The 21349-nt window shown below is 45.5% G+C and overlaps 1 protein-coding gene across 1 annotated transcript in view; it reads left to right on the forward strand.

The window, feature by feature from the left end:
• Positions 1–11463: 11463 nt before the first annotated feature.
• Positions 11464–21349, forward strand: part of LOC121535804 (glucose-6-phosphate isomerase) — a 31596-nt gene continuing 21710 nt past the window's right edge. The window contains exon 1 of the mRNA XM_045218287.1: positions 11464–11647. Within this exon, the coding sequence (XP_045074222.1) occupies positions 11529–11647 (119 nt within the window). The 5' untranslated portion in view covers positions 11464–11528. The remainder of the gene's footprint in view (positions 11648–21349) is intronic.

Raw genomic sequence — 21349 nt, forward strand, 5'->3', positions numbered from 1 at the left:
GTGCAGCTCTAGCAGGGCAGAAAAACTTGTTGGAAAATCGGTCTTGCATGCCTCATAAATTCACTAAAATAGCCTAAAGTTTGCCTGTTCCTCTGGTAATTTAAATTGAGTAAAAGAAAAAACTTTGTTTTTCAGTTTGGGATTTTTCTTATCGTTAAGGATCCCAATTTCCTTTTAACATTTAAACGTTCACACCCATAGTAGCAATGGGATCCCCCTCTTTTTTAACAAAGGCCAAAAATGCTTTCAAAAAAAGTTCCCACGATTGCATTAAGAACTGTTGTGCAATGACTGCTTCTCAGAATACGCTTCCCAGCCTATGGCTCTCGCAACTTGAATGCACCTCGAGAGGAATATTTATCTCAGATAGAACACACAACAAGCAGACTAGGTAAATAGGTCAACTCTTCTACTATGGGGTTGTCCGATTTTGTTTTAATAACATTACATGGCAAAAACAGTAGCAATGGAAAGTTACATCCTGAGTGATGAAGTATAGACTTTGAATGACTTGGCCAGCAGCTACAGTAGGCTACACAGCGCTGTTTGAGTTGAGCGCTGCGGTGGTGAGCATTTTAGACTATTTAATTCCCTTCATCTGCACATCGGAGTGTCAGCAACAATCATGCATGTCAGTTCAGTGCACACAGTGTAACAGAAAATTAAATATTTCAGAATACATTTATTTGGGAATTTATTTCGTAGAACAACCATGCTTCAGTAGGTACAGTGGGGAAAAAAAGTATTTAGTCAGCCACCAATTGTGCAAGTTCTCCCACTTAAAAAGATGAGAGGCCTGTAATTTTCATCATAGGTACACGTCAACTATGACAGACAAATTGAGAGAAAAAAATCCAGAAAATCACATTGTAGGATTTTTTATGAATTTATTTGCAAATTATGGTGGAAAATAAGTATTTGGTCACCTACAAACAAGCAAGATTTCTGGCTCTCACAGACCTGTAACTTCTTCTTTAAGAGGCTCCTCTGTCCTCCACTCGTTACCTGTATTAATGGCACCTGTTTGAACTTGTTATCAGTATAAAAGACAACAACCTCAAACAGTCACACTCCAAACTCCACTATGGCTAAGACCAAAGAGCTGTCAAAGGACACCAGAAACAAAATTGTAGACCTGCACCAGGCTGGGAAGACTGAATCTGCAATAGGTAAGCAGCTTGGTTTGAAGAAATCAACTGTGGGAGCAATTATCAGGAAATGGAAGACATACAAGACCATTATCAGTGGTCTTGTATGTCTTCCATTTCCTGATAATTGCTCCCACAGTTGATCTGGGGCTCCACGCAAGATCTCACCCCGTGGGGTCAAAATGATCACAAGAACGGTGAGCAAAAATCCCAGAACCACACCAACCTAGTGAATGACCTGCAGAGAGCTGGGACCAAAGTAACAAAGCCTACCATCAGTAACACACTACGCCGCCAGGGACTCAAATCCTGCAGTGCCAGACGTGTCCCCCTGCTTAAGCCAGTACATGTCCAGGCCCGTCTGAAGTTTGCTAGAGTGCATTTGGATGATCCAGAAGAGGATTGGGAGAATGTCATATGGTCAGATGAAACCAAAATATAACCTTTTGGTAAAAACTCAACTCGTCGTGTTTGGAGGACAAAGAATGCTGAGTTGCATCCAAAGAACACCATACCTACTGTGAAGCATGGGGGTGGAAACATCATGCTTTGGGGCTGTTTTTCTGCAAAGGGACCAGGACGACTGATCCGTGTAAAGGAAAGAATGAATGGGGCCATGTATCGTGAGATTTTGAGTGAAAACCTCCTTCCATCAGCAAGGGCATTGAAGATGAAACGTGGCTGGGTCTTTCAGCATGACAATGATCCCAAACACACCGCCCGGGCAACGAAGGAGTGGCTTCGTAAGAAGCATTTCAAGGTCCTGGAGTGGCCTAGCCAGTCTCCAGATCTCAACCCCATAGAAAATCTTTGGAGGGAGTTGAAAGTCCGTGTTGCCCAGTGACAGCCCCAAAACATCACTGCTCTAGAGGAGATCTGCATGGAGGAATGGGCCAAAATACCAGCAACAGTGTGTGAAAACCTTTGACCTGTGTCATTGCCAACAAAGGGTATATAACAAAGTATTGAGAAACTTTTGTTATTGACCAAATACTTATTTTCCACCATAATTTGCAAATAAATTCATTAAAAATCCTACAATGTGATTTTCAGGATTTTTTTTTCTCATTTTGTCTGTCATAGTTGACGTGTACCTATGATGAAAATTACAGGCCTCTCATCTTTTTAAGTGGGAGAACTTGCACAATTGGTGGCTGACTAAATACTTTTTTTCCCCACTGTATTAGGCTATGTCATCTCCAAAAAATGACCTCTCCAGAATACATATGAAGGAAATCAGTCGCAGTGACAAAGAACTTTAACCCCTCTGACAGACTCACAGGGAGAAAAATAGCTGAGCGCAGGCTTGCACTGGTTTCCCAGGATACAGCAGGCTGAGATTTCCCCTCTGGAAGCCCCTTATGACAGTCCATTACCCTCAGTTCACCATCCCCCATACTAGAGATTGACTGCGCAACAGCCTGGATTTATGGGGTGTCCATCTTTGACGTTTTACAATGCTATGTTTATGTGTTATGTAACCATGTTAAGTATGTATAACTACAAAAATGGTAATTGGGTAATCATGAATTTTGCTTGATATGAACCTACAGGAAATTGCTTGTGCATTCTGAAAGATTCCCTGCTGCTAGCTAGGCTAACTTATCAAAACATCTTAAATTAATGATCAATTCTCCCAAGAATACTATATTTTTAAGACCGAGAAAGCTATCAGGTCAAGACTAGCTATATGTCTTACAAATGGATATGCCTCCTCAAGACGCAAATGTTGTACGTTCTATTTGGCCTAGATTTGAGCAGTCCCATGGGTAAGTCAAAGGGGAAAAATAACCTTGTAGCATCTTGTACTAAGCCTTCCCTGAATGTGAATGACAGCTCAAGCCTTTGATTTTCAATACCTGGAATGATGCCCAGACACCTTTGAACCATAAATCCTACTTCATGTGTATAAGCATAAACTGTTTAGGAATAGGCCTAATTAATCTGTATTGGTGTCAGGAACACTTACACTGCCTACGTATAAGCTCCACAAAAAGACAGAGTCCTAGGTCTTCTCTTTCAGACATTTTTAAAGTTGTTATTGGCACTACCACTGTCAGAGCCTGGGCAATGTGGCTGTGGCATGCATTAGGCCTATTCAGCAATGTGATTTGTGCCAATAACAAACAGAAAAGTATCACATTTACAGTACCATGAATGTCATGCCTAACATTTACTTTCTACAAATATGACGCACAGATTATGTATGGGAATCATTCTCCTGACAAAAATACTATTGCTGTTTAATTTGACGTAGGCTACTTAGCCTACTGTATGGGAATAGAGCAAAAAGGAATTGTTTGGTCTCAAGAGAGAAATCTCTCATTTAGGGTTAGCACTGATTAGAGGGCACAGAGGTTTAAATATCTGTTATTGAGAAATACAGGATATGAGGCGGCTTCATTTATGCCCCAGTAGCCCCCGGCCTTCACAGGTCTGAAAGACATTGGTAGTTGAAGGATTATGTCAGACCCTCAACCTAGCTGATTGGAGAGACTGGATGGAACTAATCATCTATCAAGCTCTTTCAGATATGTGAACACCCAAGGGGCAGGGGGCAAGGCTAGGGGAAGGGAATAAGGTTTGAAATGGGACCTGGTTAAAGTCTTTCGAGGGGTAGTTTTCAAGAGGTTCAAACCTGGGTAACATTAGGCTACACCTGTTTTTTCTATGACATTCTTGAGAGAGGGCTGCTTCCCTCAGGATCTAGGAATTCATCTGAGAGCCCTCGGGGGCCACCAGTCAGACACTCCAGTGCAAAATGCAAAAATCTACTTTTTCTAAAAGCTACTTTCAAACTAGCTAGTGGTAGTCCTACATTTCATAGCCAGAATTAGGTGAAATCAAAAACCATGAAACACTAGAATCAATCCTGTTCATCTGGGATTTGTTACACCCCCCCCTTCCCAACCACCATCAAAGATTCCATTGTGACATTCTAAACTCTGATGAGAGTCTGAGAGAACAGCATATTTTAAGCATTGCGGCATGAGCAACACTAGAATGCTTTGTTAACGGAAATATCACTCTGGTTCGTCCAGTTAGTTGAAAGAATAAACATAGCCATGAGACAAAAGGAAAAAAAATAGACATCTTGTGACTATTGGGCTCATGGGCTGACTCTCACACACGTAACAGGAAACTAAATGAAAAAGGGATCTGCTGATCAATACATTAGTGACACCAACAACAAAAACTAACAACTGGTCCATGGTCAGGGACAGGGCTAGTCAGGCGTTGGATCAGTAGTCAGGGAGAGAGTGAACACAGAGGCAGGAATCTGCAGAGCAATGACTTTATTTCCATAGCAACAGAGCTGTGACAGAACTCAACAGGAATATCTGTGATAAGAGACTATCTATGAGGAAAAACATGCAACAAACCAAAGAGCTTCTCAGTAAGTGTTAGAAAGATGCAGTATGACAAAGTCCTCTCTCTACAGGCAAACAAATCCAGCTGAATATTAGGCCATCTATGGCTAGTTTTTCATCCAATTAGTGACAGATTTTCATGCCAATATTCTAAAATCTGCATTAAGAAAATAAGCGCATTTTCCTACCAGTGGTGTTTCCACCAAACTGACTTGATGCAGATAAAATCAGTGGGTGGTGACAGTCCCTTTCCCCCTCATAACTGGTGGTGCACATGTAGCCTATAGCCTGTTTTAAATCAATATTATTGAATTTTGTAAGCTTATACAGTGCCTTCGGAAATATTCAGACCCCTTGACTTTTTCCACATTTTGTTACAGCCGGAATTAAAACACTTTTTTTTATCATCCTCAGCAATCTACACACAATACCCCATAATGACAAAGCAAAAACAGGTTTAAAATGTTTTGCAAATGTATTAAAAATAACAGAAATACCTTTACGTAAGTATTCAGACCCTTTGCTATGAGACTCAAAATTGAGCTCAGGTGCATCCTATTTCCATTGATCATCTTTGAGATGTTTCTACAACTTGATTGGAGTCCACCTGTGGTAAATTCAATTGATTGGACATGATTTGGAAAGGCACAAACCTGTCTATATAAGTTGACCGTGCATGTCAGAGCAAAAACCAAGCCATGAGGTAAAAGGAATTGTCCATAGAGCTCCGAGACAGGATTGTGTCGAGGCACAGATCTGGGGAAGGGTACCAAAAATCCTGGCAGCATTGAAGGTCCCCAAGAACACAGTGGCCTCCATCATTCTTAAATGGAAGAAGTTTGGAACCACCAAGATTCTTCCTAGAGCTGGCCGCCCGGCCAAACTGAGCAATCGGGGGAGAGGGGCCTTGGTCAGGGAGGTGACCAAGAACCCGATGGTCACTGCCAAGTGTCACGTCTGGAGGAAACCTGGCATCATTCCTACGGTGAAGCATGGTGGTGGCAGCATCATGCTGTAGGGATGTTTTTTAAGCGGCAGGGACTGGGAGACTAGGGAGGATCAAGGCAAAGATGAACGGAGCAAAGTACAGAGAGATCCATGATGAAAACCTGCTCCAGAGCGCTCAGGACCTCAGACTGGGGCTAAGGTTCACCTTCCAACAGGACAACGACCCTAAGCACACAGCCAAGACAACGCAGAAACTCCCCAAATACAGGAGTGACAAGCTTGTAGCATCATACCCAAGAAGACTTGAGGCTGTAATCGCTGCCAAAGGTGCTTCAACAAAGTACTGAGTAAAGGGTCTGAATAATTATGTAAAATTATTATTATTATTTTTTTTTATACATTTGCAAAAAATGCTAAAAACCAGTTTTTGCTTTGTCATTATGGGGTATTGTGTGTAGATTGATAAGGGGGGAAAAACTATTTAATCAATTTTAGAATAAGGTTGTAAAGTATCAAAATGTGGAAAAAGTCAAGGGGTCTGCATACTTTCCCAATGCACTGTAAAAAGCACTTTCCCTGAAGTTTTAATGTACCGAATAAAAAAAAATGTGTTTCCATCGCATTTTCAACTCTATCGACAGTTGTCACAAAATGTTGCGTTTAATAGCTAAATGTGCCTACTCTGGTCTTGGCATGGGCACTCTAGCCAACAGCTTGCAGATACAGTGCGGGTAGGTTGTGCAGGTAGGCTAGTCTACCTGCACTGTGAAGTTCATCATAACTTATTTAATCTGTAACCTAATAAACTGCATAGTTTCCCCGAGTCGTAGTGGGAGGACCACACAACATATCATCACGTGACTCCAAGTTTACTTCAATATAATGGTTATTTATCAATATTTACACATAAGAGCGTTTCCACTGACATTTCTCGCATAATTCATATTACGATAAAAGATCACCATGTCGAACAATTTTACCAATTTTAGTTTCCATCACAGCCGTCGTGATTTTATTTTTTATACAGTATGACTTTACTTGCATAAAAACTGTGGATGGAAACGTGGTTTATGTCAAGTCAATCTCCATAGAGGATGGTTTCGTCATTCTGCATGTAGTAAAACAAACTACTGAAAAGTAGAATATCTCCTCAAGCTTTGGATGACAGACAATAATGCAATGTCTGAAAATGTGACAAGCTCAACGCAAACAGAAACCAAAGGGTAAAGAGGGGGCTGTGACAAATCTCTGTTGGAAATGTTGGTTTACTACAAAGGAGAGATGAGATGCCCAACAACTGGTCTATCCTCATAAAAACTCAGACCCATTTAGGCTACTAACAGTGTATTTGGCCTATTTAAAAAAAAAATATATCAAAACCAGAGACAGCAGCATTGTCAACCTGATTCCACGATGATAAAACAACCCAAAAATTAGAGAGATGTTTATATTGGTAAAAACGTCCTAATTCTTCAGATCACTTGTGGATCAACAAGATATTAGGTAGCAGGTCACACTTTTCTCTCTCCATACTGCAGCGACACAAACAGGAAATACATTCCACATGACCACAGAAGGCAGACATGGCAATAGAAGCTGCCTTTTGCTCAACAACAATACCAAAGACCTCTGTGTTGTAGTAGCACATATTTGAAGGATATGTGGGGATTATTCAAATCCTTTAAATCCGTTAATAAGATAGTCAGTTGAGTTGGACAGTACTGTTTGAATGTGTCTTATGTGTGTAACATTCAGCCACACAGAGGTGTTCACAATCAATAATATCATTTAAAAACTAAACCTCAGGCCGGCCCCAGGTGGTGAGGGTAGGCAACAACTAGGGCTGGCACAATTATCAGATAATCGTGTAACCGACAATTATGGACAATAACCATGAGCAAAAACAATTTGTCATAATCTTCTTAATACATTCATTTTTAGGAGAAGGGGGAATTTACTTTTATATTCAAGCAGATATAGTTTACCCAACAGCAATTTTTAAGTTTTACATGAAGTGGGTAAAATTGGTAATAATTTTACGAGCAGAACTGCAATGTCGGGAGGAGAAGCTTCATTTCCAAAAGTCCCAAGCTGTCAAAGCAATTAGTTTTGGAGCTGGGGGTGTCACCAAAGCTGTGTTGTATTCATTACATATGTCATAGATCATTTTCAAAGCTGCATTATGATGCATTACAAGCTCAAAACATATAACAAAAATGACAACTATGATAATAACGTCAACATTTGCATAACAATTAATTGTTACCCAGAATTCCATAATCTTCACAGCTCTAGCAACACCTCCGCCACGCTGACCCTCAACACGGGGGCCCCCTCAGGGGTTTGTGCTTAGTGCTCTCCTGTACTCCCTGTTTACCCAAGACTGCGTGGCCACGCACGACTCCAACACCATCAAGTTTGCTGACGACACAGTGGTAGGTCTGATCACCGACGAGTCAGCCTACAAGGAGGAGGTCAGAGACTTAGCAGTGTGGTGCCAGGTCAACAACAACCTCTCCCTCAACTTCAATAAGACCAAGGCAATGATCGTGGACTATAGTACAAAGAGGGGAGAGCTTGCCCCCATCAACATTGACGGGGCTGTTGTGGAGCAGGTCGAGAGCTTCAAGTTCCTTGGCGTCCACATCACTAAAGATGGACCACACACACCCATACAATCGTGAAGAGGCCAAGGCAGAGCCCTTTCCCCCTCAGGAGGCTGAAAAGTTTTGGCATGAGCCCTCGGATCCTTCTACAGCGGCACCAACGAGAGCATCTCGAGTGGCTGCATCACCACTCTGTATGGCAAATGCACCGCCCTTGACCGCAAAGCGCTACAGAGGGTGGTGCAGACAGCCCAGTACATCACTGGGGCCGAGCTCCCTGCCATCCAGGACCAGTATATCAGGCGGTGTCAGAGGAAGGCCCGATTGCCAAAGACTCCAGCCACCCAAGCCATAGACTGTTCACTCTGCTACCGGGCAAATGGTATCGGACAAACAGGCTCCGAGACAGCTTCTATCTTATTATTATCCATCTTGATGCCTAGTCACTTTACCCTGCCTTCATGTACATATCTACCAAAAATACCTTGTACCTCTCTGCACATTGATCTGGTACTGGTACTCCCTGTATATACTGTATGAAAATGTATGCACTCACTAACTGTAAGTCGCTCTGGATGAGAGCGTCTGCTAAATAACTAAAATGTAAAATAAAAAAAATAAAAAAATACTGTAGCGCCATTCTTGTGTATTTTATTCCTCATGTTACTATTATATTATTAAACTCTGCATCGTTGGGAAGGACTCGTAAACAAGCAAGTATTTCACGGTAAAGTCTACACCAGTTGTATTCGGCACGTTACAGATAAAATTTGATTTGAGTGGGAATATACTGTAATACTGGCCTTTATATTGGCAAAATGTGTCAAATTCTCAATCCAACATCACCGCCCAAGCAGAAAACTATAACTTTCAACAAATCATGCAATACCCAGATCAATATAGAATATCGAAAACAACGGTGCAGGTTACCAAATGCACCGGATAGTAAGGGCTACTCCCGTTCTGAGGATGCAGCAAGCTTGCTCCGACTGTCACTCACTGGTTAGCTTGCTATAACACACAAGCAAATGTTTATGAAAGCGAGACATAATGCAACCTAGATATACTACCACGGCTAAATACCGATAGATCACGAGTGTAAAGTCAGTAGATATCTAGCTAGCACATAGTAAGCAGATATGAGCTCGGAAGACCAGTTGGGGAGGTAGATTTTTCTTTCAAGTAAAGAGGTCACAAAATTGCCCAACCGCCTCGCTAGTTGTTATAAAAAGCCAATTTAGATTTTACCTACTATAAATCGGTGATCCTCTTTCAAATCCGACCAGCTTGGTACTAGCCGGTTGTGTTGTCAGTTCAAGTGAGCCGACTTAACCAGCTTTGAAGCATAGAAAAATGCATAGACGTAGCTCGTAGGCTAGTATTTATGAATCTGATCACTATTTAGCAGGAAGGTGCAATAGAACCTCCGCAAGCGCAGTACGCCAGTTTCATCGAAACTCATGCAGACAACAAGGGGCACTATGTTGCAAGCTATTAATACGGCCTTTTAACGCCCTAAACTGAAACGAATTCGCCTCTGTCAAGCTCGAGTGGAGAAAAAGTTCGGCAACATAATAGTTACACAAAATAAATAAGAAAATATCACTGTAACAAACGCTACCCGGTTTGGAAAAACATTAGCCACACACCCAAAGATCTAACGTTAGCAGTCAAGTAGTGGGCTGTACATTTGCAGAATACCATAGACTATTAGAAGGGTTCCCTACCTATTGTAAACATTTTTGGCCCCTCCTTAGACAAGTTTACCTAGCTTAGTTAACTAGCATTAGTTAGCTGGCTGGCTAGCTAGCTACCTTCCATGACCCTCGAAAGACACTCCTTGAAATTGCCTCGCAGGGAGGGAAAATATTTAAAATCTTTGCAAAAATAATGTCCCAAAACCAATCAATCAAACCACACTAGCTAACGTTAGCTAGTCCACATTTACATTAGATCAGGGATATGTTAGAATAAATACTAAAGCCAGTTCACTACTAAGCATTCATAGTTTGAATATCTTAGAATTTCTTGAACTGTTGCTAAATTGTAGGTTTCTGGTTAGTAGCTACTGAACGGCCACAGTACTCCCAAAGACCACAGCTAACTTAGCTAGCTAGTTATCGACAACTAATGTTAGCATTAGCTCTCTAGGTAGCTAGCTCTCTGCGACACGATTTTTTAAGATAGCACACAATAAAAACAAACCTAATACAACTGGCACAGTCGGGTACTATTCCTTGTTCTAACAACTGTGATTTGTGAGGGGTGTACATTTGTTAAGAGCTTTCAGATAAAACGTGTTTTAATCAAAGGACAGTTGATAGGCGCATCACTTACCAGCTAGCTAGGCATCAACCCTCTTGACAGCGAATGAAGTCTGTATACAACGGATGTGACGTTTCGCCATATAAACCAGAGCGCGTGAGACAAATTACAAACATCGCTTGATCACACGGATCAGACACACTCAAAAACCTCGAATTCGAAGTGAATGCAAAGGTGAAAGCTTCAGATTGAAACAGATTTTTATAATAGCATTACTTCATCACAAAGATTGTTTTATGTAGATAATATGGCATGGCATTAGCTACACATTCAAGTGTGGAAGAACAATACATTACGCTTTTGATAACTAATTTGATAATTATTTGAATCGATTAGGTGTATTTATAAACAATCCCACTGAAAGGGTAGAACATGTTTTTTTGCTACAAGAATCGAATTTTCGCACACGGGTGTTTAGGCCTATCCCGTGGAGTTCTCCGCCCTCTAGTGGTCTTTTTAAACTGGATAGGTGTAATATCACTTATCAAACACTAGAGTGCGACAAAGATTCGACACTAACATGTCTCCCACTGGACGAGACGCACTTTGGTGGTCCACACGTTGACGGTGTTCTAATAATAGAATTATCAACGACATAAATTGTTATGCAAATTTGGACTGTAACACATTTTTTTGCTACAATATTTAGCATGAATTTACATTTCCCTTGGTTCCTATTATGTTTAAAACATAATATTCATAAAAATAGTATCACATCTGGAGGCTACCCTCCTGACAATTACAGTTTATTAATTCGTTTTTACTTGTGTGCAGTAACGTTTATGTAACTTTAGAAGTTGACTTCATCTTATTCAATGTTGTCACTCCATTTTATAATTGACAGTGCTGTTGTTTTTTGTCATGGAATTTGGTAAAACTACTCGATGTCTTGAATTGTACGTTTAGTCGGTTGGTAATGTTATGGACTTAGCTACATAACATTGTCTTGATCGCTGCATTACTGATACAGTGTGTGTGGCTGTGCTGCACGTCCCAAGTATCGTGTTATTATAGGAGGGGCAAGTGTAGCGGGTTGGTTTCCCTTCAAAAGCCTCTCCTCTCGCTCCTCACAGTCTCACTCAGCCAGGGTAGTTGAGCTGAAAGGACCGCGTCCAGCACCTCTCGACACCATGGGACTCACACACGACCCAACCTTCCAGAAACTGGAGAAATGGTACCATGAACATGCTCCGCACCTCAACATGAGGAAGATGTTTGAGGAAGACAAGGAGAGATTCCACAAATTCAGGTATCTTTATGGTTGACTTTTATTTAGAAAATGTCAGTGTTTATTTGTTGAAGATACACACAGTATCCTTATTCTCAAAAAAAAGTATTACATCATCAGTGTAAAATGGGAGTTCAATTAAAATGCTGTCCATCAGAACATGTTGTCTTCACTTCAGGCTATTACCTCTAGACATAGGCTAAAACCACATAATGTGTCATCATGAACAGACGCTATTGGCAATAAAAAATGACTGTACAATTGGAGATCTTTGCTATTGCATCACTGACATAATTCAGGTGCAACTGTGTCTCCTTCCCCAAAATATGAAGTAGTGCCTTTTATCAGAGTAGCCTATGGGCTTCCACACCATAAAAAATGCACAGCACTGTCACTATGTAGACTTGTGGCTGAACTCTCTTCATGTACTGCTAGGGGGGTGCAGGTTTGTTGCCTGTCTGTATTGCTGTCTGTATTGTAATAACCCTAACCTTCATAAGTGCATTACAAGCACTTCCACACACACAAGCAAACAGTAGAATTGGGATACCCTGCTTTCCTTAGGATTAGAAAGAAGTGGGTTCAAGTTTCGATTGGGCTACCACTCAAATTCACTACAAAATGCTTGTCGGAAGTTTACATACACCTTAGCCAAATACATTTAAACTCAGTTTTTCACAATTCCTGACATTTAATCCTAGTAAACATTCCCTGTCTTAGGTCAGTTAGGATCACCAATTTATTTTAAGAATGTGAAATGTCAGAATAATAGTAGAGAGAATGATTTATTTCAGCTTTTATTTCTTTCATCACATTCCCAGTGGGTCAGAATTTTACATACACTCAATTAGTATTTGGTAGCATTGCCTTTCAATTGTTTAACTTGGGTCAAACGTTTCGGGTAGCCTTCCACAAGCTTCCCACAATAAGTTGGGTGAATTTTGGCCCATTCCACCTGACAAAGCTGGTGTAACTGAGTCAGGTTTGTAGGCCTCCTTGCTCGCACACGCTTTTTCAGTTCTGCCCACACATTTTCTATAGGATTGAGGTCAGGGCTTTGTGATGGCCACTCCAATACCTTGACTTTGTTGTCCTTAAGCCATTTTGCCACAACTTTGGAAGTATGCTTGGGGTCATTGTCCATTTGGAAGACCCATTTGCGACCAAGCTTTAACTTCCTGACTGATGTCTTGAGATGTTGCTTCAATATATCCACATAATTTTCCTTCCTCATGATGCCATATATTTTGTGAAGTGCACCAGTCCCTCCTGCAGCAAAGCACCCCCACAGCATGATGCTGCCACCCACGTGCTTCACGGTTGGGATGGTGTTCTTCGGCTTGCAAGCACCCCTTTTTCCTCCAAACATAACGATGGTCATTATGGCCAAACAGTTATATTTTTGTTTCATCAGACCAGAGGACATTTCTCAAAAAAGTACGATCTTTGTCCCCATGTGCAGGTGCAAACCATAGTCTGGCTTTTTTATGGCGGTTTTGGAGCAGTGGCTTCTTCCTTGCTGAGCGGCCTTTCAGGTTATGTCGATATAGGACTCGTTTTACTGTGGATATACAGTGGGGAGAACAAGTATTTGATACACTGCCGATTTTGCAGGTTTTCCTACTAACAAAGCATGTAGAGGTCTGTCATTTTTATCATAGGTACACTTCAACTGTGAGAGACGGAATCTAAAACAAAAATCCAGAAAATCACATTGTATGATTTTTAAGTAATTCATTTGCATTTTATTGCATGACATAAGTATTTGATCACCTACCAACCAGGAAGAATTCCGGCCCTCACAGACCTGTTAGTTTTTCTTTAAGAAACACTCCTGTTCTCCACTCATTACCTGTATTAACTGCACCTGTTTGAACTCGTTACCTGTATAAAAGACACCTGTACACGCACTCAATCAAACAGACTCCAACCTCTCCACAATGGCCAAGACCAGAGAGCTGTGTAAGGACATCAGGGATAAAATTGTAGACCTGCACAAGGCTTGGATGGGCTACAGGACAATAGGCAAGCAGCTTGGTGAGAAGGCAACAACTGTTGGCGCAATTATTAGAAAATGGAAGAAGTTCAAGATGACGGTCAATCACCCTCCGTCTGGGGCTCCATGCAAGATCTCACCTCGTGGGGCATCAATGATCATGAGGAAGGTGAGGGATCAGCCCAGAACTACACGGCAGGACCTGGTCAATGACCTGAAGAGAGCTGGGACCACAGTCTCAAAGAAAACCATTAGTAACACACTACGCCGTCATGGATTAAAATCCTGCATGGCACGCAAGGTCCCCCTGCTCAAGCCAGCGCATGTCCAGGCCCGTCTGAAGTTTGCCAATGACCATCTGGATGATCCAGAGGAGGAATGGGAGAAGGTCATGTGGTCTGATGAGACAAAAGTAGAGCTTTTTGGTCTAAACTCCACTCGCCGTGTTTGGAGGAAGAAGAAGGATGAGTACAACCCCAAGAACACCATCCCAACCGTGAAGCATGGAGGTGGAAACATCATTCTTTGGGGATGCTTTGCTGCAAAGGGGACAGGACGACTGCACCGTATTGAGGGGAGGATGGGTGGGGCCATGTATTGCGAGATCTTGGCCAACAACCTCCTTCCCTCAGTAAGAGCATTGAAGATGGAGTCGTGGCTGGGTCTTCCAGCATGACAACGACCCGAAACACACAGCCAGGGCAACTAAGGAGTGGCTCCGTAAGAAGCATCTCAAGGTCCTGGAGTGGCCTAGCCAGTCTCCAGACCTGAACCCAATAGAAAATCTTTGGAGGGAGCTGAAAGTCTGTATTGCCCAGCGACAGCCCCGAAACCTGAAGGATCTGCTGGAGAAGGTCTGTATGGAGGAGTGGGCCAAAATCCCTGCTGCAGTGTGTGCAAACCTGGTCAAGACCTACAGGAAACGTATGATCTCTGTAATTGCAAACAAAGGTTTCTGTACCAAATATTAAAAAGTTCTGCTTTTCTGATGTATCAAATACTTATGTCATGCAATAAAATGCAAATGAATTACTTAAAAATCATACAATGTGATTTTCTGGATTTTTGTTTTAGATTCCGTCTCTCACAGTTGAAGTGTACCTATGATAAAAATTACAGACCTCTATATGCTTTGTTAGTAGGAAAACCTGCAAAATCGGCAGTGTGTCAAATACTTGTTCTCCCCACTGTAGATACTTTTTGTCATGCGGTGAGGTGTATGTGTGGTGGAAGTCAGGCGCAGGACACCGAGGCTCAGTCCAACAGAGTTTACTCAAAATTTCCAAAAGGAAACGGAAAACAAACGACCTCAAAACAACAAGAGGCGAGCATTTACGCAAAATGCGTAAAACACAAAAAATGCAAACAAGAAGCAAAACACGCAGCACAACGACAGGCGAACAACAACACACAATCCTACCAAGCAAAAAGACGGAACTTATAGGACAGGTGATGAATACACAATAGGACACAGGTGTGACAGACAGACAAAAGCAATCACACACAGAAACATAGATCGGTGGCAGCTAGTACTCCGGGGACGGCGACCGCCGACGCCTGCTCGTACCAGGAGGGGGAGCAGCCTCGGCAGAATCCGTGACAGTACCCCCCTTGACGCGCGGCTCCAGCCGTGCGCCGACCCCGGCCTCGGGACGGCCAGGAGGACGCGGACCCGGGCGCGTGGGATGCCCACGGTGGAAATCAGTCAGGAGGGATGGATCGAGGATGTCCCTCCTGGGCACCCAGCACCGTTCCTCCGGACCGTACCCCTCCCACTCCACGAGATACTGGAGACCACTCATCCGGCGCCTCGAGTCCAAGATGGTCCGGACTCTGTACGCCGGGGGCCCCCTCGATGTCCAAAGGGGGCGGAGGGGTCTCTCCTATCTCATTATCCTGGAGTGGACCAGCTACCACCGGCCTGAGAAGAGACACATGGAACGAGGGGTTAATATTTTTGTACTCTATAGGCAGTTGTAACCTGTAACACACCTCGTTCAACCTTCTCAGGACTTTAAAGGGGCCCCCACAAACCGCCGACCCAGCTTCCGGCAGGGCAGGCGGAGGGGCAGGTTTCGAGTCGAGAGCCAGACTCGATCTCCCGGTGCGTACACCGGCCCCTCACTGCGGTGGCGATCGGCGCTCGCCTTTTGTTGACGGATGGCACGCTGCAGATGGACATGGGCAGCGTCCCACGTCTCCTCCGAGCGCCGAATCCACTCGTCCACCGCAGGGGCCTCGGTCTGGCTCTCGTGCCACGGTGCCAGGACCGGCTGATACCCTAAAATACACTGGAAAGGTGTTAATCCGGTGGAGGAGTGGCGGAGAGAGTTCTGGGCCATCTCTGCCCAGGGGATATACCTCGACCACTCCTCCGGCCGGTCCCGGCAATAGGACCTCAAAAACCTACCCACATCCTGGTTCACACGTTCAACCTGCCCATTGCTCTCTGGGTGGTACCCCGAGGTAAGGCTAACCGAGACCCCCAGACGTTCCATGAAAGCCCCCCAGACTCTGGAGGTGAACTGGGGACCTCGGTCGGACACAATATCCTCGGGGACCCCATAGTGCCGGAACACGTGGGTAAAGAGGGCCTCGGCGGTCTGTAGGGCAGTAGGGAGACCCGGCAGTGGGAGGAGACGACAGGCCTTAGAAAACCGATCCACAACGACCAAAATGGTGGTATTACCCTGGGAAGGGGGTAGATCGGTCACAAAATCTACCGAGAGGTGGGACCATGGTCGTTGTGGAACGGGCAGAGGATGTAACTTACCTCTGGGCAAATGTCTAGGTGCCTTACACTGGGCACATACCGAGCAGGAGGAGACATAAACCCTCACATCCCTGGCTAACGTTGGCCACCAGTATTTTACGCTAAGGCAGTGCACCGTCCGACCAATACCAGGATGTCCAGAGGAGGGTGATGTATGAGCCCAAGAAATAAGCCGATCACGAACCTCGAGCGGAACGTACGTCCGCCCCACAGGACACTCGGGGGAGTAGGGTCGGTACGCAGCGCCCGCTCGATTTCCGTATCGACCTCCCATACTACCGGAGCCACCAGACAAGACTCCGGCAGTATGGAAATAGGCTCAATGGACCTCTCCTCTGTGTCATACTGCCGGGACAGGGCGTCTGCCTTACCGTTCTGGGACCCAGGGATGTATGTGATCTTAAAAACAAACCGGGTCAGGAACATGTTCCACCTAGCCTGACGAGGGTTCAATCTCCTAGCTGCCCGGATGTACTCCAGGTTACGGTGATCAGTCAGAATGAGGAAAGGGTGTTGAGCCCCCTCAAGCCAATGCCTCCACACCTTTAGGGCCTGGACTACAGCTAACAGCTCCCTGTCCCCAACGTCATAATTGCGCTCCGCCGAGCTGAGCTTCTTAGAGTAGAATGCACAGGGGCGGAGCTTAGGTGGCGTGCCGGACCGTTGTGACAGGACTGCCCCAATACCGGTCTCGGACGCGTCCACCTCTACTTGGAAAGGCAAAGAGGGATCCGGATGCGCCAGCACCGGGGCCGAGGCGAACAGGTTCTTCAGCTTGACAAATGCCCTGTCCGCCTCAGCTGACCACTGCAAGCGCACCGACCCCCCTTTAGCAGGGACGTAATGGGAACTGCAACCTGTCCAAAGCCCCGGATAAACCTCCGGTAGTAATTAGCAAAACCCAAGAACCGCTGCACCTCTTTTACGGTGGTTGGAGTTTGCCAATTACGCACAGCCGATACCCGATCTACCTCTATCTCCACGCCAGACGCGGACAACCGATAACCCAAAAAGGAGACGGACTCCTGGAAGAACAGGCATTTCTCTGCCTTGACATACAAGTCATGCTCCAACAGTCGTCTCAATACTCGCGCACCTGGGCTACATGCTCGGCTCGTGTAGAAGAGTACACCAGGATGTCGTCGATGTAAACTACTACACCCTGCCCATGCATGTCCCGGAAAATCTCGTCAACAAAGGATTGGAAGACTGAAGGAGCATTCATTAACCCGTATGGCATGACGAGATACTCGTAATGACCCGAGGTGGTACTAAATGCTGTCTTCCATTCATCCCCCCTTAATGCGCACCAGATTGTACGCGCTCCTGAGATCTAACTTTGTGAAGAATCGCGCTCCGCGTAATGATTCCGTCATCGTCGCAATCAGTGGCAGTGGGTAGCTGTATTTAACTGTAATCTGATTGAGACTACGATAATCAATACACGGGCGCAATCCCCCGTCCTTCTTCTTCACAAAGAAGAAACTCGAGGAGACTGGGGGAAGTAGAGGGCCGTATGTATCCCTGTGCCAAGGACTCGGCTATGTATGTCTCCATAGCCGCTGTCTCCTCTTGAGACAGGGGATACACATGACTCCTGGGAAGAGCTGCTCCAGTCTGGATATTTATCGCACAGTCCCCCTGTCTATGAGGAGGTAGCCTTGCTGCCCTCGATTTACTAAAGACCAGTGCTAAATCCTCATACTGGGGGAATGCGCAGTGCGGGCACTTGGTTCGGACTCTCTACCGAGGTCGCCCCTATGGAAACACCTAGACATCTCCCTACACACTGGGCAGACCACTCCATAAGAGCCCTCTGTTGCCACGCTATGGTAGGATCGTGGGTACTTAACCAGGGAAGCCCCAACACCACTGGGGTACGCAGGAGAGTCAATCAGATAGAACTGAATGATCTCCTCATGACCCCCCTGCGTAGTCATAGTCAGCGGTGCTGTGACATCCCTGATCAGACCCGACCCCAACGGCCGGCTGTCTAATGCATGGACAGGGAATGGAACTTCTACCGGCCGAAGGGGAATTCCTAACCTAGCACAAAATTTACGATCAATAAAGTTCCCAGCTGCGCCTGAATCTACTAGCGCCTTATGCTGGGAATGAGGTGCCACCTGTGGAAAACGCACAGGAATACTCATGTGACCAACAGAGAGCTCTGGGTAAGTGGGGCGCCTACTCACCTGAAATGACTCCCCAGTGCGTGACCTGTTGTCCCCTCTCTCAGAAGACCCTCCCCAGCACCTGGCCGTGGTGTGTCCTCCACGGCCACAGTTGGTGCAGGGGTTGGCCCTCCTCGGGTTCTCCCTCCTCCTCTCTCTAGCGCCAGCACCCCCGAGCTCCATAGGAATAGGCTCGGAGGTGCTGGAGGATGGAATGGACGACCCCCACTCGGGACGTCCGCGGGTAGCCAGCAGGGTGTCTAGACTGATGGAGATGTCCACCAGCTGGTCGAACGACAGGTTGGTGTCCCTGCAGGCCATCTCACGACGAACGTCCTCTCGTAGGCTACACCGATAGTGGTCAATGAGGGCCCTCTCATTCCATCCCGCATCCGCTGCTAGTGTCCGGAACTCCAGTGCGAACTCCTGTGCGCTCCTCTTCTCCTGTCGGAGGTGGAATAGACGCTCTCCCGCCGCTTTCCCCTCAGGTGGATGATCGAAGACAGTCCTGAAGCGGCGGGAAAACTCCGCGTAGGTGATGGTGGCGGCGTCTATTCCCCTCCATTCGGCGTTGGCCCACTCAACGCCTTCCCGGAGAGACAGGAGATGAGGGCGGAGACGCTCTCGTATCCCGAGGGCGCCGGGTGTATGGTGGCAAGGTAAAGTTCTACCTGTAGGAGAAAGCCCTGACACCCGGCTGCAGAACCGTCATATGCCCTCGGGAGCGAGAGCCGAATGCCACTGGGTTCCGGTGCTGAGAGAGGAGGACTGGCCGTTGGTGCTGGGATGGTGTGAGAAGGCGTGGGCACCTCCCGATTCATCAACCGGCGCAGACGGTTGGACACCTCGTCCATGGCGACCCCGAGTTGCCGGATCATGGCGTCCTGGTAATTAATCCGGTCCTCCAGGGAATTGGGTATCGCCGCTGTTCCTGCTGACTCCATGGAGATGGTGTGTTGTTCTGTCATGCGGTGAGGTGTATGTGTGGTGGAAGTCAGGCGCAGGACACCGAGGCTCAGTCCAACAGAGTTTACTCAAAATTTCCAAAAGGAAACGGAAAACAAACGACCTCAAAACAACAAGAGGCGAGCATTTACGCAAAATGCGTAAAACACAAAAAATGCAAACAAGAAGCAAAACACGCAGCACAACGACAGGCGAACAACAACACACAATCCTACCAAGCAAAAAGACGGAACTTATAGGACAGGTGATGAATACACAATAGGACACAGGTGTGACAGACAGACAAAAGCAATCACACACAGAAACATAGATCGGTGGCAGCTAGTACTCCGGGGACGGCGACCGCCGACGCCTGCTCGTACCAGGAGGGGGAGCAGCCTCGGCAGAATCCGTGACACTTTTGTACCTGTTTCCTCCAGCATCTTCACAAGGTCCTTTGCTGTTGTTCTGGGATTGATTTGCACTTTTCGCACCAAAGTACGTTCATCTCTACGCGTCTCCATCCTGAGCGGTATGACGGCTGCGTGGTCCCATGGTGTTTATACTTGCGTACTATTGTTTGAATGTGGAACCTTCAGGCATTTGGAAACAGACTCCAACCTCTCCACAATGGCCAAGACCAGAGAGCTGTGTAAGGACATCAGGGATAAAATTGTAGACCTGCACAAGGCTTGGATGGGCTACAGGACAATAGGCAAGCAGCTTGGTGAGAAGGCAACAACTGTTGGCGCAATTATTAGAAAATGGAAGAAGTTCAAGATGACGGTCAATCACCCTCCGTCTGGGGCTCCATGCAAGATCTCACCTCGTGGGGCATCAATGATCATGAGGAAGGTGAGGGATCAGCCCAGAACTACACGGCAGGACCTGGTCAATGACCTGAAGAGAGCTGGGACCACAGTCTCAAAGAAAACCATTAGTAACACACTACGCCGTCATGGATTAAAATCCTGCATGGCACGCAAGGTCCCCCTGCTCAAGCCAGCGCATGTCCAGGCCCGTCTGAAGTTTGCCAATGACCATCTGGATGATCCAGAGGAGGAATGGGAGAAGGTCATGTGGTCTGATGAGACAAAAGTAGAGCTTTTTGGTCTAAACTCCACTCGCCGTGTTTGGAGGAAGAAGAAGGATGAGTACAACCCCAAGAACACCATCCCAACCGTGAAGCATGGAGGTGGAAACATCATTCTTTGGGGATGCTTTGCTGCAAAGGGGACAGGACGACTGCACCGTATTGAGGGGAGGATGGGTGGGGCCATGTATTGCGAGATCTTGGCCAACAACCTCCTTCCCTCAGTAAGAGCATTGAAGATGGGTCGTGGCTGGGTCTTCCAGCATGACAACGACCCGAAACACACAGCCAGGGCAACTAAGGAGTGGCTCCGTAAGAAGCATCTCAAGGTCCTGGAGTGGCCTAGCCAGTCTCCAGACCTGAACCCAATAGAAAATCTTTGGAGGGAGCTGAAAGTCCATATTGCCCAGCGACAGCCCCGAAACCTGAAGGATCTGCTGGAGAAGGTCTGTATGGAGGAGTGGGCCAAAATCCCTGCTGCAGTGTGTGCAAACCTGGTCAAGACCTACAGGAAACGTATGATCTCTGTAATTGCAAACAAAGGTTTCTGTACCAAATATTAAAAAGTTCTGCTTTTCTGATGTATCAAATACTTATGTCATGCAATAAAATGCAAATGAATTACTTAAAAATCATACAATGTGATTTTCTGGATTTTTGTTTTAGATTCCGTCTCTCACAGTTGAAGTGTACCTATGATAAAAATTACAGACCTCTATATGCTTTGTTAGTAGGAAAACCT

Source organism: Coregonus clupeaformis, unplaced genomic scaffold (genome assembly GCF_020615455.1).
Source record: "Coregonus clupeaformis isolate EN_2021a unplaced genomic scaffold, ASM2061545v1 scaf1481, whole genome shotgun sequence".
In the NCBI taxonomy this organism is placed as follows: Eukaryota; Metazoa; Chordata; class Actinopteri; order Salmoniformes; family Salmonidae; genus Coregonus; species Coregonus clupeaformis.